At 40.4% G+C, this 19,009-nt stretch overlaps 2 protein-coding genes across 2 annotated transcripts; one reads left to right on the top strand and one right to left on the bottom strand.

The window, feature by feature from the left end:
- The first annotated feature begins 399 nt into the window (after positions 1 to 399).
- Positions 400 to 11,527, top strand: cdk2 (cyclin dependent kinase 2). Its single transcript, XM_083938796.1, has 7 exons — positions 400 to 776; positions 5,314 to 5,391; positions 5,484 to 5,604; positions 5,730 to 5,900; positions 8,976 to 9,077; positions 9,207 to 9,410; positions 10,710 to 11,527. Exons 1-7 carry the CDS (start codon positions 661 to 663, stop codon positions 10,812 to 10,814), a joined length of 897 nt encoding a protein of 298 aa, XP_083794922.1. The 5' UTR covers positions 400 to 660; the 3' UTR covers positions 10,815 to 11,527.
- A 1,936-nt stretch (positions 11,528 to 13,463) lies between these two features.
- Positions 13,464 to 18,135, bottom strand: olfml3b (olfactomedin-like 3b). The gene is made up of 3 exons (XM_083939211.1): positions 18,009 to 18,135; positions 16,681 to 16,966; positions 13,464 to 16,078 (listed from the first exon to the last, which is right to left on the bottom strand). Exons 1-3 carry the CDS (start codon positions 18,105 to 18,107, stop codon positions 15,300 to 15,302), a joined length of 1,164 nt encoding a protein of 387 aa, XP_083795337.1. The 5' UTR covers positions 18,108 to 18,135; the 3' UTR covers positions 13,464 to 15,299.
- Positions 18,136 to 19,009: the final 874 nt, after the last annotated feature.

The raw sequence follows: 19,009 nt of genomic DNA, 5'->3' as shown, positions 1-19,009 counted from the left end.
TTGAGAAAACTGTTACATAAAACAGCTTCACCGTTGATTACGTCGGCGGCGCGTCATCGTGTGACGTTTGAGGTTGGTTCGTTTGACGTGTGCTTCACATCCCGGTATAACACCACTGTATCTCTATGCTAGCACCAACTGACATTAAAACCGTGAATTTAAACTCAAATAAGAGTATTTAAAAAACTAAAACATGTTTAATTACTTGTCGGTAGCAGTGTCCTTCATAACGCCCCCAAAGGAAGGCACCTTTGAGGAGTAAATTAGGAAAAAAACCTTTGAGACACCGCCCGGGTGCCCCAGTCTGTGCGCCTTGTACACTAAAACGAGCGTTTCCAGGGCAACGCGGGAAACGCTGCTGTGTTGGTTAGTTCAGTGTCTTCCAGAGCAGCAGCATCCGCCACGCTAATCCACATATTTACAGATATTATCATTATCAGATCCAACAAATGACTTAACACCACAGTTTTTTCTGTCTGTTTCGCTCCAGTCTGAGCAGGGTAACCCTCGTCAGACCGCTGCCCGCAGACTGTGGTGTCTCGGGCCGTTTGAACCCAGAGGAGCCGTTAGTTGTTTGTCTCTGTAGCCGCTGAGCAGTTGTTAGCTCCCGCACAAAGAGGAGGGGAGTCTCGCTAACCTACTTCAACAAGCCTGGTAACAATGGATACGTTTCAGAAGGTGGAGAAGATAGGAGAAGGGACGTATGGAGTGGTTTATAAAGCCAAGAACAAAGTCACCGGAGAAACTGTTGCTCTGAAGAAAATCCGGCTGGACACGTAAGTTCACTTTTGATTTTGGTTTTCTCATCTGCTGGAGCTAACTTTGACTTTGCTTCTAATGTCCACAATGTATCACCCACAAGGCTTTCCTCTGGAATAACAGTAGTGCAAATACATATTCATACTAAAATGGTTTGAAATATCTATCTTCCATACCCTTGATCTTTCCGATCACGCTGGTAATGTGTTATTTTATGAACAGTTTTCCTGTTCATATCTGTAACTCGTGCTATTCAAATAGAGTTAATTCATCTTTTATAAAAACACAGTGAATATAAAACAAGTCGACCTGTACTGATTCTGAGTGGGATTGGACAAACAGATAGAAAGTGTAATAATAAACACATTTGCAGGTGTTTTCTCTGCTCTACCTGAAACTAGTGCTCGTTATCAAGCAGCTGAAGATTGTCACAGGTTTGATAATGTTAGTCTCAGGTGTGTCAGAGCAGGGAGACACCTAAAACATGCAGGACAGCGGGCCCCCCAGCAGCAGGAATGGACACCCCTGGCCTAGAGGAAAGTTTTATTGGAGGTCCTTAATAGAGGACATACACTGGCTTCTACACCACAAGTAATGTATATCTAACAGGGCTAAAAAAGTACATTTTAAAATAGTGCATAACAAATACCCAGTTAGTAATATCATTGCTAAGTTTATAGATGTTGATGATCCCTGCACTTTTTGTCAAATGAACACAGAAACAATGTCACATCTGTTTTTTTATTGTGATATATGTAAGAAGTTTCAGAGTTCTGCTAACTCGGTCTACTCTCTGACCTTTAAAGATGTTATTTAATACTTTGTTTTTTATTCAAAATGCAGTACATTGCATGTAGTGCAGTTGAACAAGTGAATCCATTCTTATTACATGCTTGCATGTGGATACATAAGACAAACATAAGGTTTACATAAAAGGTTAAGAAACAAACAGAAATCAAAAGGGAAATCACAAATTTGTATTCAAAGTGTTTCTTTGTAACCTCGCATTAAAATAGCACAGATAATTGTATAAACGGGGATTGCGTCACCTTCAGAAAATGGGCTTAGTTCACGTCAGCCTATATTTGAGTATAATATTTTTTTTAAACGGTTGCTTTCTTCCTTGTCATTTTATTGAAAGAGATTTCGTTTATGTGTTAAATTACTTCTTAAATACTAAGAAGTGAGGGAATATTTCTAAATATCTGTTTTTATGAATAAAAAATGTCCCAAATATAATCACCACATTCACCATGTTATGTTCTTCTGAATTTCACCTTGTGTTGCCAAGAATAATTTCTAGAGATGCACCGATCTAGTTGTGTCTGATCCGATCCGATACCTGGACTGAGCGTATCGACCGATACTTGATACCGATCCGATCCTACTGTTGTATGAATGAACCGTATACCTGTCCATGTGAGTGAAGGCATCAGGTTTGACATAAACATCTAGCCTTGTTATAAAAAAGGTAACATATTAACACAGATATAAATGTACTCAATATTATTTATGAACAAATTAAAAAGTGTACATTTATCTACAAAGGGTGCAGCTTTTGTTACTGCAGTGGATCTTTCTGGGCTTTTGGAGGAACATTTCCAGAACCTTTTGATATGGGAAGTCAGAAACGTCTGGCCCGTGTATCGAGATCCGCACGCTGGCTGCAAGATGGTCTCCTCGCTGTCTATTGCGGATGTTTGTCTTGACCTGCAAATACATTAATTATTAGGCATTAAAAGTGGTAGCTGATTATAGCTCCCTCGCACAGTTGACACTGCTGACCGGACCGTCAGGGCAGTTGAATAGCTTGGTACAGGACACCAAACTCCTCATGAGTGAGGACAGTTCAGACAGCATGGCCAGCTGTGTCTTGTTCTGAAAAGATTCAGAATAATACAAGAAACACAGTATAGTGTTCATGATAATGTCATCTGAAAATGTCACATTTTTAAGTTACCTTGAGAGGACCACAGACTTGCTCCTTGAAAGAGGCCCGTTCTTTAAGGGCTGTGCCACAATCGACACAGGGACAAAACTTCTCTCCCAGTGTCGTCAGTTTTGTTTGTGCAGTGTCGTCGGGGAGTGTAGCTGCTCCCAAATGCAGCCACGACCCCAACTTCACAGGAACGTCTCTCGAGATGGGCAATGAGGCCATCCAAATATGGATTTATCACCTGATTAAACACTTGAGAAAGTCAGTATGAAATACTAGAATAATGGAAACTATGCCACAACTAAATGAAAGTTATATCTTGCTGTCCGCCTCCTGCATCATTCCCTCTTCTTCCTCTCTCCTGTTCAGCAGAGATGCAGAACGCCCCCAGACCTGAAGGGTCATCCAAATTCTGGGTCAACTTACTCAAGTGTGAACCAGGTTGATGACCAGGATCTTTTACGTCCTTTATTAAGGCCAGGGTGACAGGGACCTGGGGAAAAAGCATTTTGACTCATGTGAAAAGATTAATTGTGGTACCGTATGTTTGTGCAAAATAAACATGAAGATAAAACATAGCAGTTAAGCTGAGTTATTCAAGTTACCTGCTCTTTGATTGCCAGGAAAAGGACATCCTCCTTTTGGAAGAGCTTAGAGAGGCGTGCCAGGTAAAGCGCAGCGATGAAGCGATGGGCGGCAAGGAACGAATACAGTAGGACATTTGCGGGTCTCTACTTCATCTGCCAAGGCACCCAGTACAGCAGTTATGTTTCATAGGAGGAGCCATCGCGTGTCCTTCACTTGCTAGTCAATGACAAAAAGAAAAAAAATTTAAAAAGTAAAGTATTCACATATGTCGAGTTATTTGAGGCACAACTTGTATACCTTCACTTTCAGCTCACACACACCAAGAACTTCTGCAGCGGCTTTCAGAAAAGCAGAGCGGTCTGCTCTGTGTCTGAAGTACAAGTGATCTCTGAACGTAGCCATGTAACCTCATCAGATGCACCCTCACAGGCTACAGCTGGCCTATGTGCAGCACAGTGGACACTTAGGAGCCATGGCCCTGCCTCTTATAGCTGTTTTGCAACTCTATTTTGTCTTCCTATAGAATACATTTATTCATTAATTTAACAAGGAACAAAACTTTCAGAACAGTTTAATTATGTACAAAAACAAGGTATGGCATCTGTCATTACAGCAGCACCATCGGTTCCAAGGCCAAAGAGTAAGTGGTTGGGGATGAGCTTCGTCTTAGTGCTGCCACTATTGAATCTGCTTTTCCGTCAGTCGGGCAAATTAGATCAAGGAATTGGTAAGAGGCCATCCCCCCGTTGTCCAAGTATCTTTGTTTATTGAAATTAATCAAGATGAGTATATACAATGAGGTGAAAAAAAGTGTTAAGGCAAAATATCTAAACTTTATATTAAGAAATAGATTTAAAAAGGATTTCAATATGTGATAAAGTTTGAAAATGGAGAAGGGGTAGTAATCAATAAGTTATTCTTCATACGACTCCTTTTCGGACGTTTTAAACTGTTAAATTGTTTTAGTTATTTTGTGTTTTTTTATTGGCAAAAAAACACATCAACATAAAATATATTCTGATTTTGTTATTATTGTTTTTGTTTTTTTCCTTTTCTTGAAATTATTATTTCTATTTTTAGTTATTCTTAAAAAAATTAAACTAAACTAGGTGTTATTATACAAACAAAAAGATATTGCAGAAAAAGTGTTTGTGAACCTCCAGCCTTTAAACTAGATCTACATTAACACACTGTTCACGTAGTTCCCTACACATACAATAACTTATATTTTAAATTTGACACATTGTACTGAAGTCATTCAACTGAACAGTTAGTGTGATACCAGAGAAGAACACAATATAATAGTATCCGTGGTTGTGATTGACCAAATGACCACATTTTAATGTATATTGTTTGTATTGTCTGATAGATACATCTAAGTATCTGACTCTAGTAGGTATTTCACTGCACTATTTATCCTTTGACATGTATTATATATATTTTATGCCTTTCATATCTTTTGTTGTGGACCTCAGTAAGATTAGCAGTTGGATTCATTCACAGGGTCGAAAATGGGTACAAAATTTACTTTTTTGTTCACTGGTCAAATGGCCAGGAAATATTCTAATATTACCAGCCACTTAATAAATTACCACTGGTGAGTGAAGCAAATCTACTTGCCACTTGCATATTTTACAAACATTTGGCAGGTAAATGTTTAGTGCCCTGTTTAGAACCACTCAATTGATTATAATATAATATAATAATATGGTCTGATTGTTGCTTAAGTGCAGTGTGCATAAAAAACATGCATACTGACCCACTTTATCCACTCTTTTCTGACTGTTTTCCGTCCGACTACAGAAAGCATGAGCATTGCTGGTCTTATCTTTTTGTTGGCTGATATGTTAGCTGGCAGCGATAAACTCATAGGACTGTATGTACAGTATGCCGACTGCTGATTGCACAGTTGTGGCTTTTTGTCTCTCAAGATATTTGTCCTGTGAAGATGCACAAACTACAGAATAAAATGGGATTGGAGAATGAGCTTCAGTGACATAACCAGTTCTTTTCTGATGTGTTTCATTCAGAGAAACAGAGGGCGTACCAAGCACTGCCATCCGAGAGATTTCACTTCTCAAAGAACTCAGTCATCCCAATATTGTCAAGTAAGTGCCTAATGTTACAACTTTTAGCTAAGTGCTGCTTGTGAGATCCTAGTGTTAATTGTCAGTTTTTAAGCCTGTTTGACATGTTTCAGATTGCGTGATGTCATCCACACGGAGAACAAGCTCTACCTAGTTTTTGAGTTTCTTCATCAGGATCTAAAAAAGTTCATGGACTCCTTCACAGTCGCTGGTGTCCCCCTGCCTCTGGTTAAGGTAAACATCTGCAAGATTTGCAAAATAGTTGTGTCTTGGTCTCTTCAAGAAACCAAGAGTAAATACACGCTGGATTTCTGAGTTGACTTACCTTGGCGTATGTGTGTTTTGTGTGTGTTTTGTAGAGTTATCTTTTCCAGCTGCTGCAAGGGCTGGCCTTCTGTCACTCTCACAGGGTTCTCCATCGAGACCTGAAGCCCCAGAACCTCCTCATAAACGCCCAAGGGGAGATCAAGCTCGCTGACTTTGGCCTGGCAAGAGCCTTCGGGGTGCCCGTCCGCACATACACACACGAGGTAACAATTCAATTCAATTTACCAGTGCCAAATCATAACAAAAGTTAGGTATAGACCACACTCTATGACTTATTTAAGGTTTACATAGACCCAACAATTCCCCCGTAGAGCACGGTGGCAACGAAAACCTTCCCTATAACAGGCAGGAATGTTGGACAGACCCAGCTCTGTGGAGGACGGACAGCTGTCTGCACCGGTTGGGGAGAAAGAGATAAAAGACGGACAGATGGACATACTTCCAGAGATGCAAGCAAAGACAAAACAGTGACTGTAGTGATAGCTTAAGCAATGTGAATATGACTTAAAAAGTTATAGCATTTAATACAGCAGAACAGAAAGAAACAGGCTCAGGTAGAATGACAGAACATGGCAATGATAATAATTATGGTGGCAAACATGGAGTTGAATTAGTAACATGCATTGATGAGACATGAATGATACAGACAGAGAGGAGAGAAGCTCAGAGTATCAGCTACAGGATTATACCCCGGCAGACCAGGCCTATAGCAGCATCATTAAGCATGACAATCAGCTAAAAAATAACAACATAGCTGAGGACTCGTAAGCCCTAGCTGTAAGCTTTATCAAAGAGGAACATTTTAAGTTTACTCTTAAATAAGGGGACAGTGTCTGCCTACCAAACAACACTTGGGAGTTGGTTCCACAGGAAAGGAGCTTGGTAGCTGAAGGTTCTGCCTCCCATTCTACTTTTGGAGACTTTAGGAACGACAAGTAGTCCTGCATTCTCAGAGCGCTGCATTCTAGTCGGGTAATACCGTACTATGAGCTCTTTAAGATACGACGGAGCCTGACCAATAAGAGCTTTGGAGGTAGGGAGAAGGATTTTAAATTCTTTTCTAGATTTTACAGGTAGCCAGTGCAAAGACGCTAAAACAGGAGAAATATGATCTCTTCGATTAGTTAGTACACGAGCTGCAGCATTTTGGACCAACTGGAGACTCTTAACAGACTTATTGGAGCAGCCTGATAATAAGGAGTTGCAGTAGTCCAGCCTAGAAGTAACAAATGCATGGACTAGTTTTTCTGCATCTTTCTGAGACACAATGGCCCTCATTTATCAATCTTGCCTGAAAACAGGCGCAGATCTGAGCGCAGAATTGGTTGTACGACAGGACACACGTGTGATTTATGAAACATTCGTATCGGACCAATCTCAGCGTACGAATGAGCGGGCCTTGATAAATGCGGTGGCTGAATTCGATCGTCATTAACATGTTACGCCCTTAAATATTCCTGTTTGGGAGGCCTCGCCCACTGAGGTCGAACATGCAGAGGAAGAACGCTGGTACAAAAAGAAACTTTTCTGACACAGAGATCGGCATCCTGACATCCGAGATGGAGCAAAATAAAGATGTGCTTTTTGTCTTAAGAGTGGAATAAAAGGGGCCCATAAAATGCTTTATGGAAAAGAATAACAGAGGCAGTCAACCCGAAGCAGCACTCCACTGTGACCCGTGTGCGCGCACTGTTGAACCTGCGCCCCTGCTCTGTAGCAGGGTTTGCCAGCGGGTTATAAGGTATTCAGTTAGAGGATAACCTTTACCACCTAGAAGAACCATACCAAAATATTAATCATCTGATACCTTGTTTGATTTAATGCAATTTATCCAGGGTAGCCACTAACCGAGGAGATGATTTGGCTCTGCAGTGTGCTTTCCTGCAGCCGCGCGCCAACAAATTAATTCATTCATTCATCTTCAACCGCTTGTCCCTGTCGGGGTTGCGGAGGCTGGAGCCGAGCTGTTTTGAAACACCACGTTTAAAAGCGACAGCTTCGCATCACAAATCACCTGTACATTTATCAAGTGGTAGTTTTTGCCATTGATGAATGCGTAATCATTCAGGAATGGTGCCTTCAGACGCACATGAGTACATGAATCAATCAATTGCTCCAACCACAATTTTTTTTTTTATTATTGATTTTAAGAATCCGTTTTGATCTGTTCTTAATATGTGACTGCTTATGCTTAATGACAGCTGAGGTTTGTTCATTATTTTCAGCCAGATTTTGCTGTGCTGCACCGCAAATACACAGGCTCAAATGTGCGTACACAATCTCAGACCTGACGTGAGATTTGATCGTAGCTCCCCCTCACGTCCAAATTGATAAATGCCGGAGTTTGCGTGGAAATGGTCGTACGCATGTTTTTCTGCCGTACGTTCGTTTGATAAATGAGGGCCAATGTTCCTGTTTTTTACAATATTACGCAGGTGAAAATATGCAGTCCTTGTCGTTAGTTTTATGTGAGACATATTCTGGTCAAAAATAACACCCAGATTCCTTACTGTGGTGCTGAAGGACAACACAACATCATCCAGAGTAACAATATCTTTAGCTATTACGTTTCTGAGGCCTTCGGAGCCAAGTACGTGTACAGCAACCCTGTTCACCCATATCAACAGGCTTCTTCAGAAAGATTTGGAGTAAAATGGTTTAAAGAACATATTCACTACCCTGTCCGTCAGCAAAGTGCACTCGACCATGCTTCCTCTACGCGAGATACACGCTCTTGGCGCTACATGCAGATAATGTACTCTTAAATAATCCACCTGCCTCCCACCTAAATGAATTTGCTCCGTGGAGCAGCAGGCACCTGTTTTGCGGAGTTCTCTGTGCAATAGGGCCAGTGAATGAAGCCAAACACCTTTCATCTGTTCCAGTGAAAGTTCACTGCTCGTCTCCCCAGTGGAGATCAGCGGAGCGCTCCATGCAGAGTATGGAGAACTAAACATTAAGCTTCTGAAATAATCACTGAAAGCTGCTGTTCCTGGTGCATACATGGGCACACACTGTCTCTCTTAATGGGTCACTGATACGCATGCTTGACAAAAATAATGTTAATGTTAATCATAATGGTATAGTCCACATCAGCTAATGGCTCCCCAAATGCAGAAAAACAACTCCCAATACTCAAGTTTATCGTTTTTATTTTCTAGGCTGTGTCACTAAACAAAGCTGTTGGGCATATTTTTATGGATGTTTATCTTGTTAAGTTCTACCTTAGAAATTGTGTTTAAAAAAAAAAAAAAAAAAACTTCTGTGATGTTTTTCAGGTGGTAACACTTTGGTACAGAGCTCCAGAAATCCTCCTGGGCTGTAAATACTACTCCACAGCTGTCGACATCTGGAGTCTGGGCTGCATCTTTGCCGAAATGGTAATTTGCTCTCAGTGTCATGTTTTACAATGAGTTTCACTGTGAATGAATGAAGCCAGCGCACAATGTCCAATGGATCAAACATAAAATCTAACCAATAAACTCACTGCACTCTCCACTGTTTTACAGCTCACCAAGAGGGCCTTATTCCCTGGCGACTCTGAGATCGATCAGTTATTCCGGATCTTCCGCACCTTGGGCACACCTGACGAGACCATCTGGCCAGGAGTCACGTCAATGCCTGACTACAAACCAACTTTCCCCAAGTGGGCCCGGCAGGACTTGGCCAAAGTGGTGCCGATTCTTGATGAGGACGGAAGAGAACTGCTTGGAGTGAGAATTTTTGTCATTCATAGATTAATTTAGCATTTATTAATGACCTCTGCAAAGGAAGTTGGTCTCAAGTGTTTGGTCTCAACAGTGCGTATTAAGAAAGCGACACCTATTTTCTGTTTTACAACTCCGACCGGTGCCCCCAAAAAGCTTTTTTTTTTCTTCACTCACTCCCTGCTTGTACATCCTGGCTCCCGTAGCTGCTCTACAGTCAAGAAGATCATAAAACAGGAATTTATTCCTGTTATATCATGCCCAACTTAAGTGGATCATAACATTTAGGTATGAAATTATTCTGCTAGGGCTGAGCGATATTTCCAAAACCTTCCTGATTCTATCCTGATCATAGGTAATTTCATATCTCAATAAGGATACTTATCACGATATAGCATGTTTTCTGGTAATTTCATAAATAAATACTATATATGAAAAAAACCCATGGCACAGGGTATTTGGGTTTACTCCTGTTGAACGGAAGTGCAGATTGAACACAACAGTTCAAGTGAAATTATAGAGAATAATAATAATATAATAATAATAATTCCGTCAAAATATTTCACATCCGAGTCTCTAAGAAATTTGAGCGAGTATTTGCTTGTTTACTTTATGATCAATTTAGACAGCGTACATGTTTATGACAATATCTCTATATAAATCTATATCTATATCAATATACGTTTATATATAAACTTTTCTAGTGTGTCCTGCAACAGACTAGAGGAGGCTTGACGGTATAAAACAGAGCTGTCAATCAAACAGGTTTTTCAGAAATTGTGAATCACTGCAACCACAAGAAGCACACAGTCATACATGTGCAAAGACAATATTAGTAGAATTCAGGATTCATATGATCATTTTGCAGCTTTGGCAGAAGTATGCACTCTTAAGTGCTTTGTTTTATTTTTTATTTTGTCACTTGTACTACCAAGGCTATGCAATAGCATAAGCAAACGTGATAAATAGTAAATACGAAACCGTTTATAGTAAAGCTGTGACAATTAGTTGATTAATTGATTCGCGATCATAAGAAAATCAGCAAACATTAATGCTTTAATCCTTTTCAGACATTTTGACATAAAGTGGTTACAAGTGCAGTCTGGATGCATGGCTTTGACCTGTGGGAAATTATATTATAATGGGCAACATTTTCAACGTTTTCTGACATTTTGTAGACGGAAACTATAAATCAACTAGTTGAAAAAATAAGCGGTAAAATAATGGAAATAATCATTAATTGCAGCCCACTTTTTTGACACATTGCTTGACTTTATTTCTCCATTTCTGTTTTTGTTCTTGCAGGAGATGCTGAATTATGATCCAAACAAAAGGATATCTGCCAAAAACGCCCTTGTGCATAGATACTTCCGCGACGTCACCATGCCAATTCCTCATCTGAGACTCTGAGTCAAGGAAAACATCAGTCCATTTTAATGCCAACTGTGTCTAAGCAATAAGGACATCCTTGCCTCGTCCCTTATCCACACGACCGGAATGGACAGAAAACATGGACACTACTGGATATGTTGGATCCTTTAATGGATAGTTGATAATACCTAAAACCAGCTTTGTAGACATTAAGCATCCCGAGCTGTTTTTCAACCATGATGTTATAATAGTTATGAAGGTTTAACTGTAATTTTCAATATTATTATTTTGCATATTTGTGTGCAACTGCCATTTTTGATGTTAATGTTATTTGTGATTGGGATGGTCCCCTGAGTGAGTACAGGTCAGGTAGACTCATTCTAGTTATCCGCCACTACCCTTCCCAATTTAAACGGTATGTTGGCTTTAGGATGTCCAAATACAAATAGTCAAGTAGTTAGAATTAAATATGAGTAAGTTTGTGGGATAGTGCAAATAAATGTCATGATTTGTAAGACTGAGCAGCAGCTGATCGAAAGACGTGAGCGGCGCTTGTCGCACAACAAACATCATCAGCCGATGTTAAACAGTTGGTGCTAAAGGAACATGAGACAACTCTGTTCTTGTAGGCTGATTTTCTTGCAGTTAAATTCTAAATTTGGGTCTAAAGTGTCTTGCAGTGGTTTTATCACACAGCTTTGGTTGTTGAACACGCACAAATGTTTATTGGTCGTTCAGGTTTGCTGGCAGGATTACTAACCAAACTGAAGTTCTCAGCTTTGTACATACTGTTGTGACAGTTTTTTCGATTATAAAATTCAGATTTTACAGAATTTAATGTGCTGTTGCATCTTTTGTACTCTAGATTGTATGCAGCTGTAATGAACCATTTTTGTGGATACTGTTTGTTGACAGTTTGAAAAAATAAACTTGTTCAAACAACTGTTGCTGTTTGTCCGTGTGAGGATCATTTTGTTCTGGAGGTTGACCTTCAGGAGGTCAATTTGAACGGTCTGTTTATTTTCTTCAGTTCTGGAGCCGAGTTTAACAATTATGCCAAAAACTCAAATACCAGAGTCAAATGCTGTCTCGCATTGTTAAATCAAATTACTGTTGCACTTCATTAATCATTGGCTGAACACACTGGCCCATTTCTACATTTGGCATCACTTCAGACACATTGTTGAGGAACGGTTTTGTGAACCTGTTGATAAAAGTCGTGTTTTAAGACCCATTTATGTTTTTATGTCATGAAATGGCAGTGATGAGGTTTTCATTTTCAGGTTCATACTTGTACTTGAACATGTTTACACGCTTTAATGTTAAAAAAAAACCCACATTATTATTCTCATCCTGTCTGTCTGAATATACCTGTATTTACCCTCTTTATGAAATGCTCTGTTTAAGAGCCTGTCTGCTCTGATTGGTCAGCATTTCCAGGTCTTCTGCATCTGTGCTCTCTGTGTCTCTGCACCGACATTGCTGATAAGGAGAATTTAATTCCCCTATCCAGTTTGGGTTAATGTTCAGTCCTCGTTAGTACAGTGGGCTTCTGTTCGATTATTTCTGTGTTAGTCAGGCTGCCCTGAAAACTCCCTGGAGCCAAGGCCACGATTCCCTTGGTGCCTTCAATCTGACTCTGCAGGCTGCAAGATACAGCTGCAGACTTAAATGATGACACTCACTTCACTTCCTTAATGTCATGTTAATGCATTATATTCAATGAGATGATAGCACTCTTGCTATAAGAATCAGATCTTTGCTGTTTGAGCCTCAGAATTGAGGTGGATTCACACACTACTTTGTGTTGCTGACACCTTTCTCCTTGGTCAAGTAATTAAACTTCTTCAGTATCAGACATACAGGACTCTGGCATTTTGTCTTCTCTCTGGCACCACAATAAACTCTTACCTAAAATTGCAGCTGGGGAATGACTGTACTGGCCCTGTCTACCTGTACATAGTATTGTTGTGAAATCACAACCGTACAGAAGACACAGTTTCTGGATACGGACTGTGTGCGTTTCTCTGTGGATTGAGTGTTTTCCGTATTTATATAACACCTCTATCTGCTTTATATTATAAAAAAAATGTTTACAATATGGGACCTTGAAAGTTGAAACAGAACTTTTCTGTTTGAACCTTTCATTATGAAGTAAATGGTGATTGCACAATGTAATGGCTATACAATAATGACACCACTGGCGTTTAGATTGGTTCCCTATAACTAACTCACTTTCACTCTCTGTCACTGGGTAGGAACGACAAAATGACAACTCTTAAAAAAGGAAATAGTTTTAAACATATGATAAGGGTTTTAAAAAGCTCAAAATAACTACTTCATACTCAGTGTTTCAAGAGTATAATTCATCATATTCAGCCAACTTGTGACAGCGGATATTTAACACACTAATTTCAGAGTTTAAAACCTTCTTCTTTGGCTGTGGACACTAGGATTTCTCACACTATCTTAGCAGGTAAACCCTGAAAGACACCAGTCCAAACAACAAATTATGTGCTCCAATGAATTACAACCAATCAACCGACAGACTTCCAACTAAATACGTTTTATTAGTTGACATCATGTCAATGCAGTTCACCTTCGAAGGCTGAAATCAAGAAAAGATGTACAGTGACAGGAAGTTTGCGCAGAAAATGGGAATCACAGAGAAAGTAATGCCTTGCTGTCTGTCTTTATTGACGTTTAAATCACACATTGGCTTTAATATGTTTGTATCTCATCCTATACATAGAAGATGACAACCTCCTTGTGTCAACAGGTGCAGTTTTATAATTAGGAGCAGAAATAGGAATAGAGAAAATATGCAAATTATGAGCAAACAGAAGATAGATATGTTTTATATAGATATAAATTAATAAACACTTGCATTATACGAGAGGCATACTTCAAATAGTGGTGCTCTTTATTCTTTTTTGGTGATTTACTTTAGTAAAAAGTCAACAAAAATATGAATTGTGTCACATATAAAGAGAAAAATGGAACAGCTTAAAACAGCATTAGCCAGCTAGCTGTGTCTCGCACGTGTCCTTATATCCCGGTCATAATTTATAATTTGTAGTTGCACTACATATAACACCACTTTATTTTTATTATGACAGATGTTGCTGAGTTTTTTCATTTAACAAAGATTGATAAATTAATAAAGCTGCAAAATAGAATGTGAGGCATAACTTGAATAAATGTTTATTTCTAATGCGATCTTCTGAACAAAGCATTGCGTTTTGTATAATATGATTAATGTTACACTAAAGCCTGTGTTTACACTGAATTATTATATACGCTACATAAACTGTTATCTTTGTCTATGATTTCCATAAAGCGATAGGTGGAACGATTACAGCAGGAACACACAGGACCACACATAAGGTTGAACTAACAAACCAGGGTGCTGTTATGCACTCAACAATGCTACCAATATGTATGTTATTAAAAAGATGGACAGATTTTGACAGTAAGGTTAAAGGGAGTGGTCCGGTAAATCATACTCATATAAAAGTAAGATGTGTCCTATAATTCAGCGCGAACAAGAAGAAACAAGTGCTTGGCTGATTAAACACACAGGATCACAGGTAAGTGCAGTAAGTTGACACGCCAGTACACACAGATATGATTGAGGAAATGGAAGTGCAGTGCAGTCTGATTAGAAATAAATGTTTGGCAGTGATGACAAACTGTACCTCAGACTAAGAAATCACACAATAGGCTACCTTTCAAAATGTGGAAATATGTAATATAACATTCACATCTGAAAGTATACAGATAGAGTTCTATAATCCAGTACTTTTGAACCTGTTTAAACTCTTTTAAAGCTCAGTGATCTTGCAGGATTAGCCGATTTACTACAAATCATAAATACGTCACATCACTGCTGACCATTTTGCATAATATGTATGAATGAGCGTGTGTGACTTTTGCATTTACTTTTTCCTACCCTCCGTTCATTACATTCATTTCCGAATGGTATTCAAATCAAGATGTGACAGTGCACTTATTTAAAAAAAAAAACAGTTCTGTAATTATTGAGACTTTCTCTGTCTGGGCTTAAACTGTGATAACATGTCGCAATTAGCCTGGCTAATGCAACCAAATCATCATCTTGCCGTCCCTCCCCGTTCTTTGATTGGTTCCCTCACTGAGGAGAAAATCGGATAAATGTAATCCAGGCTGCCAAGTGGGGCGAAATAAAATTGCACACAAGGCAGCATGGGTATACCGAGGCTATGTTGCAATAACAAAACTGAAAAAATGCATGGGCCTGTTTGATGGTCACTGGTAGTGGCGGACTCAGTTTTCCATGGCATCATGTTTTGTTTCATCTCTCAGGCCATCCCAGAAGACATTTCAAGGAAATTACAATTTTAAAATTGGTCAGCAGTAAAACTATAAAGTATGCATGATTTGTAGATAATGAGCTAAAACATGTTAAAGCACTGGTATGGTTCTTTTAGGGGGGTTTGGGTGTGTTTGTGGGAGGTGGGAGGGCGATGCGGTGAATTATTTAGCTCAAATTTCTAGTTTCTTTTTCATGATTAGTTTGTACAGGATCTGGTAGCCATCATCCCAGGCGTAGAGCAGCTGCTCCTGTGGGTTGTAATTCAGACTGGAGTGGGTTCCGTAACGCTTTGGGAAGTAAACCAGCGGTGCCTCATCGTTACTCACCATACCATTGACGTCAAACACACACTGGACACGTGAGCGGCCGGGTTGTTTGGTGTTGTACACCACATACAACGTGCCACAGATGACAAAACCTGCCTCCGCGTTCTCTCTCGGACAGTTTGTGTCCCACATTTGCTCGATGTCCAGCGAGTTTGCGTCCATTTTAGCCAGAGAGATGTGCCTCTCGTTCTGCCGTGTAGCGTAAATTGCCCACAGGCCTTCCTCGTCCACAGCCAGGTCCATCACTGTCTCGGGGGTCAGGCCGTAGACTGGGACGTGGTCCTGCACTGGGAACACTGCGCTGTCTGTAACAGAGCTGTTCTTCATGTCATATTTAACCACCGTGATCTCTTCAGCCTGATTTATGTAATACGCGTGATGGTTGAAGACAACGTGTCCAGTTCCCCTCCAGGCTGACGGAAGCTTCAGGTTCTTGGACGAAGACATGCCCAGCGAGCGAGCAAAGTCTTGCACAGAGGCAAACTCAATGATGGTGTCTTCATCTGTCCCGTTAAAAATGTAGACCTTCCCAGAGCTGGTGTCTTTGGACCACGTTCCCTTTGGCCCTCCGACTCGCTTCAAGATCTTCATGGCTTTAATGCTGGAGATCATGTCGCTGCAGTCTGAAATCGAGAGAGCAACAAGCTTTACATGACACGTAACAGCCCGCCGACATGACATAGTGACGATAAATATATCAGGACTGTCGCAAAAGGAATAGCTTGACATTTTAGGAAGTAGGTTTACTGGTATTTGCTTTCTTGTCGAGAGCTAGACAAGAAGATCAATGCCATTCCATATTTGCCCATTCATTGCCATGCAGGAGACAGTTATCTTCCCACAATCCCAAATCACATGGCTTGTAGCGAAGTGCCACAGACAGGACGGGAAGTCAGAGAGCATTAAAAAAAGGACTAACGCGTTCTGTCTTTTTGGGGAATATCACCATGCTTATCCTTTGCGTTTAATTTTCTCTGAAACTTAGAGAGGGCTAACTGAAGGGTGTGTTGCCACATCCAGGTGATGAAAAACACTCTGTGACTCTTGATAACTGATGTGTGATAATAAACCATGTTACTAACAGAAACAAGTTAGTCTAAGCATGAATGTGAAGTCAAAGTGGGAAAAAAGTCTGGAGTGGAGTGATTGTGTGGAAATGTTTCTTGGCAGTGATAAACCAAATAAACTCACTGTCCAGGTGTAGTGGAAGCACATCATATCTCACCTGATAGTTTTGAATACTTGGCCTTCTGCTTCTCCTTCACCAGCGTCTCCTGCTGCTCTATCAGCTTGTCGTCCACATCCACACACGGCTGAGCTCCGTTCTGAGTCTCCAGGTAGTCCAGCTCACGCTCAACCCGGTCCACCCTCGTCCCCACACCGTCCAGATTAATTCTCAGTGTCTCTTTCTCTTTGTCCAGGTTCTCCAGCTGGGAAACCATCTGTTGCTTCAGCTCCCGCAGCTCTGAGGCGTAGCGGGCGGTCTGTTCATGCCAGAGAGAGATCCGGTCCTGTTTTTAAAAAGAAGGTGACAAAGATCAGCTGTGTCTACATTTTTCAGTGCAGTGGTCGCACTTGTTTCCATCTTACCTGTGAGCAGCACATGTTTGTTTCACAGGAACTATAAATGCACTTCGAGGAAGCTCTGAGAAAGCCATAATTTTATGTTCTTTTCAGACTCAGTAAATAGACTGGGGCAGAAGGACATAATAAGTAGGAAAGTCAATCTTCAAACAACCAGGTTCAGGCCACACGTGGCAAGTTTCCACCCTGCTCAAACGTCTAAATCCTACCGGCTCGCTCTGCGGCAGAGCCTGACCTCTGACCTCGCTGTGGAGGAGGAAAAAGAAAAGAGATTTTCTCTACAGGTGTTCAGTAAAGTCCGACACTATAGTACAGAGAAATACAGAAACAGAGGGAAGTTGTTGAATAATATGTTGAGTTTCTTTTATCTAATGAGCTCTGCCAGAATGACATCAGACCTAATATGAAAGTTTAGAATATGTTTTATATTTTAATGTTTTCATCCAAAAAAAATACAATACTACAATAAAATAACTGAATGACACGATCACCGTGGAGAGCCATTAGTGGGTCCTTGAGGTATATTTGAAGCACTAAGAGATATTTGTATCCATCACAAAAAGAAGCTTCCACACTGGCAGGAAATTATCTGGGTGAAGTCAATACTGTTATTTCATCATCATGATAAATGCCATTCTGGGAATATAACATACCTCTTCGAAACAAGCCAGCTTTCTATATAATTTTAGCATTTTTTCATGATAAAAAACTGCAGTTTTTTGTCAATTTTAAGATCAAATATGCAAATCTGGACTATTTTAACTGTTAAACAGTTTTATCTCTGTGTCTGAACCCAGACTACACGTTCATAACCCCGATACATTTCAGAGAGCCGTATTTTCCAGCATTTTCCTAAGGATTTGCCCACATCTGTATTCCATTGCCATTGCCTTTGCCCTGTCCCTGGAAGTTTCCTTTCAGAGGGACTCTGGAGCGCAGGGCTCGGCAGGGAGGTAAAGTGAGTCTTACCTCAATAGCGAGCAGCCTCCGCTCCAAGTAGTCAATCAGTGCTTGGTGCTGAGCGGTGGCATAGCAGGCCAAAGTAACTAAGAGAACAAGTCCTCTCATTTTGTGTTTCAGCTCAGTCTCTTTTGCTCCTGCAACGTTTTTTGAGTTGAGTGAGAGTGTGTGGAGGAGCCAGCAGATTCCCAGAGGTGGGCTGGAATGTTTTAGTAAGCTGTCTGGGAGGAGCCAAGGACATCTGGTGAAGATGGAGGCACACAGTCTCTCAGAGAGACAAGACACTGTTTTTTTTTTTTACTTCAGTCATTGCCTGATTGACAACCTGAAAAAACATATATACCGTATGTATATATACAGGTATATATATAGTCTGATGATTAAATGTATGTATGGCTTTGAAGGGGGAGGACGTTTTTTACTCAAACACAGGACATTAATGTGTGGCAGGACCACATTACGTAGGAGGAGGAGGCGTAATGTGAGTGGGAGTCAGGAGTCAGTGAGGCACTGTACTCCTGTGTTCAGGGGTCGACAGTGGACTGTGGATTTTAATAAACTACATTAAACTCTGGGACAACACGATAATGATAATTCTGTGGAACACAATGGGACATATCCCAACAGATTGTTTTTTAGATGTTTTCCTGAGCTCAATCAAGAACAGGTATCTTTTTTTTTAATTCTGAAAACAGACATCTACTGATTCAGATTGTTAGATTAGATTAAACAACTTTATCAATCCTAAAAAAGGAAACTAGTTTGGTTGCCACACAAGTCAAAAGAGACACAAGTCAGTAAGGTCACGTCTAACAAGGGAGTGTATGTTCCCCGCTTGTCACAGAAAGGTTCCTGTGTTCCCCGGTCTCTTATTTTTACCAATCAGTGCAGAATTCCACGGCAAATAGGCTTATGTGGACCCTAACACTACCCCCAACCCTGACCCTCAAGGTAACCCCTAACTTTAATCAGCGAAGGCAGAGGCTTATGCAACTGGGGAAGATAGGGAT

The sequence above is a fragment of the Echiichthys vipera genome (genome assembly GCF_963691815.1).
Source record: "Echiichthys vipera genome assembly, chromosome: X".
In the NCBI taxonomy this organism is placed as follows: domain Eukaryota; kingdom Metazoa; phylum Chordata; class Actinopteri; order Perciformes; family Trachinidae; genus Echiichthys; species Echiichthys vipera.
This window is presented reverse-complemented; position numbering and strand designations above follow the sequence as displayed.

Coding starts and splice junctions, on each gene's coding strand:
- cdk2 (XM_083938796.1), top strand. CDS start 661: ATGGATACGTTTCAGAAGGTGGAGAAGATAGGAGAAGGGACGTATGGA. Junction 777..5,313: donor AAGAAAATCCGGCTGGACAC/GTAAGTTCACTT, acceptor TGTTTCATTCAG/AGAAACAGAGGGCGTACCAA. Junction 5,605..5,729: donor TCCCCCTGCCTCTGGTTAAG/GTAAACATCTGC, acceptor TGTGTTTTGTAG/AGTTATCTTTTCCAGCTGCT.
- olfml3b (XM_083939211.1), bottom strand. CDS start 18,107: ATGAGAGGACTTGTTCTCTTAGTTACTTTGGCCTGCTATGCCACCGCT. Junction 16,967..18,008: donor GGAGGCTGCTCGCTATTGAG/GTAAGACTCACT, acceptor TTTTAAAAACAG/GACCGGATCTCTCTCTGGCA. Junction 16,079..16,680: donor CAAGTATTCAAAACTATCAG/GTGAGATATGAT, acceptor TCTCGATTTCAG/ACTGCAGCGACATGATCTCC.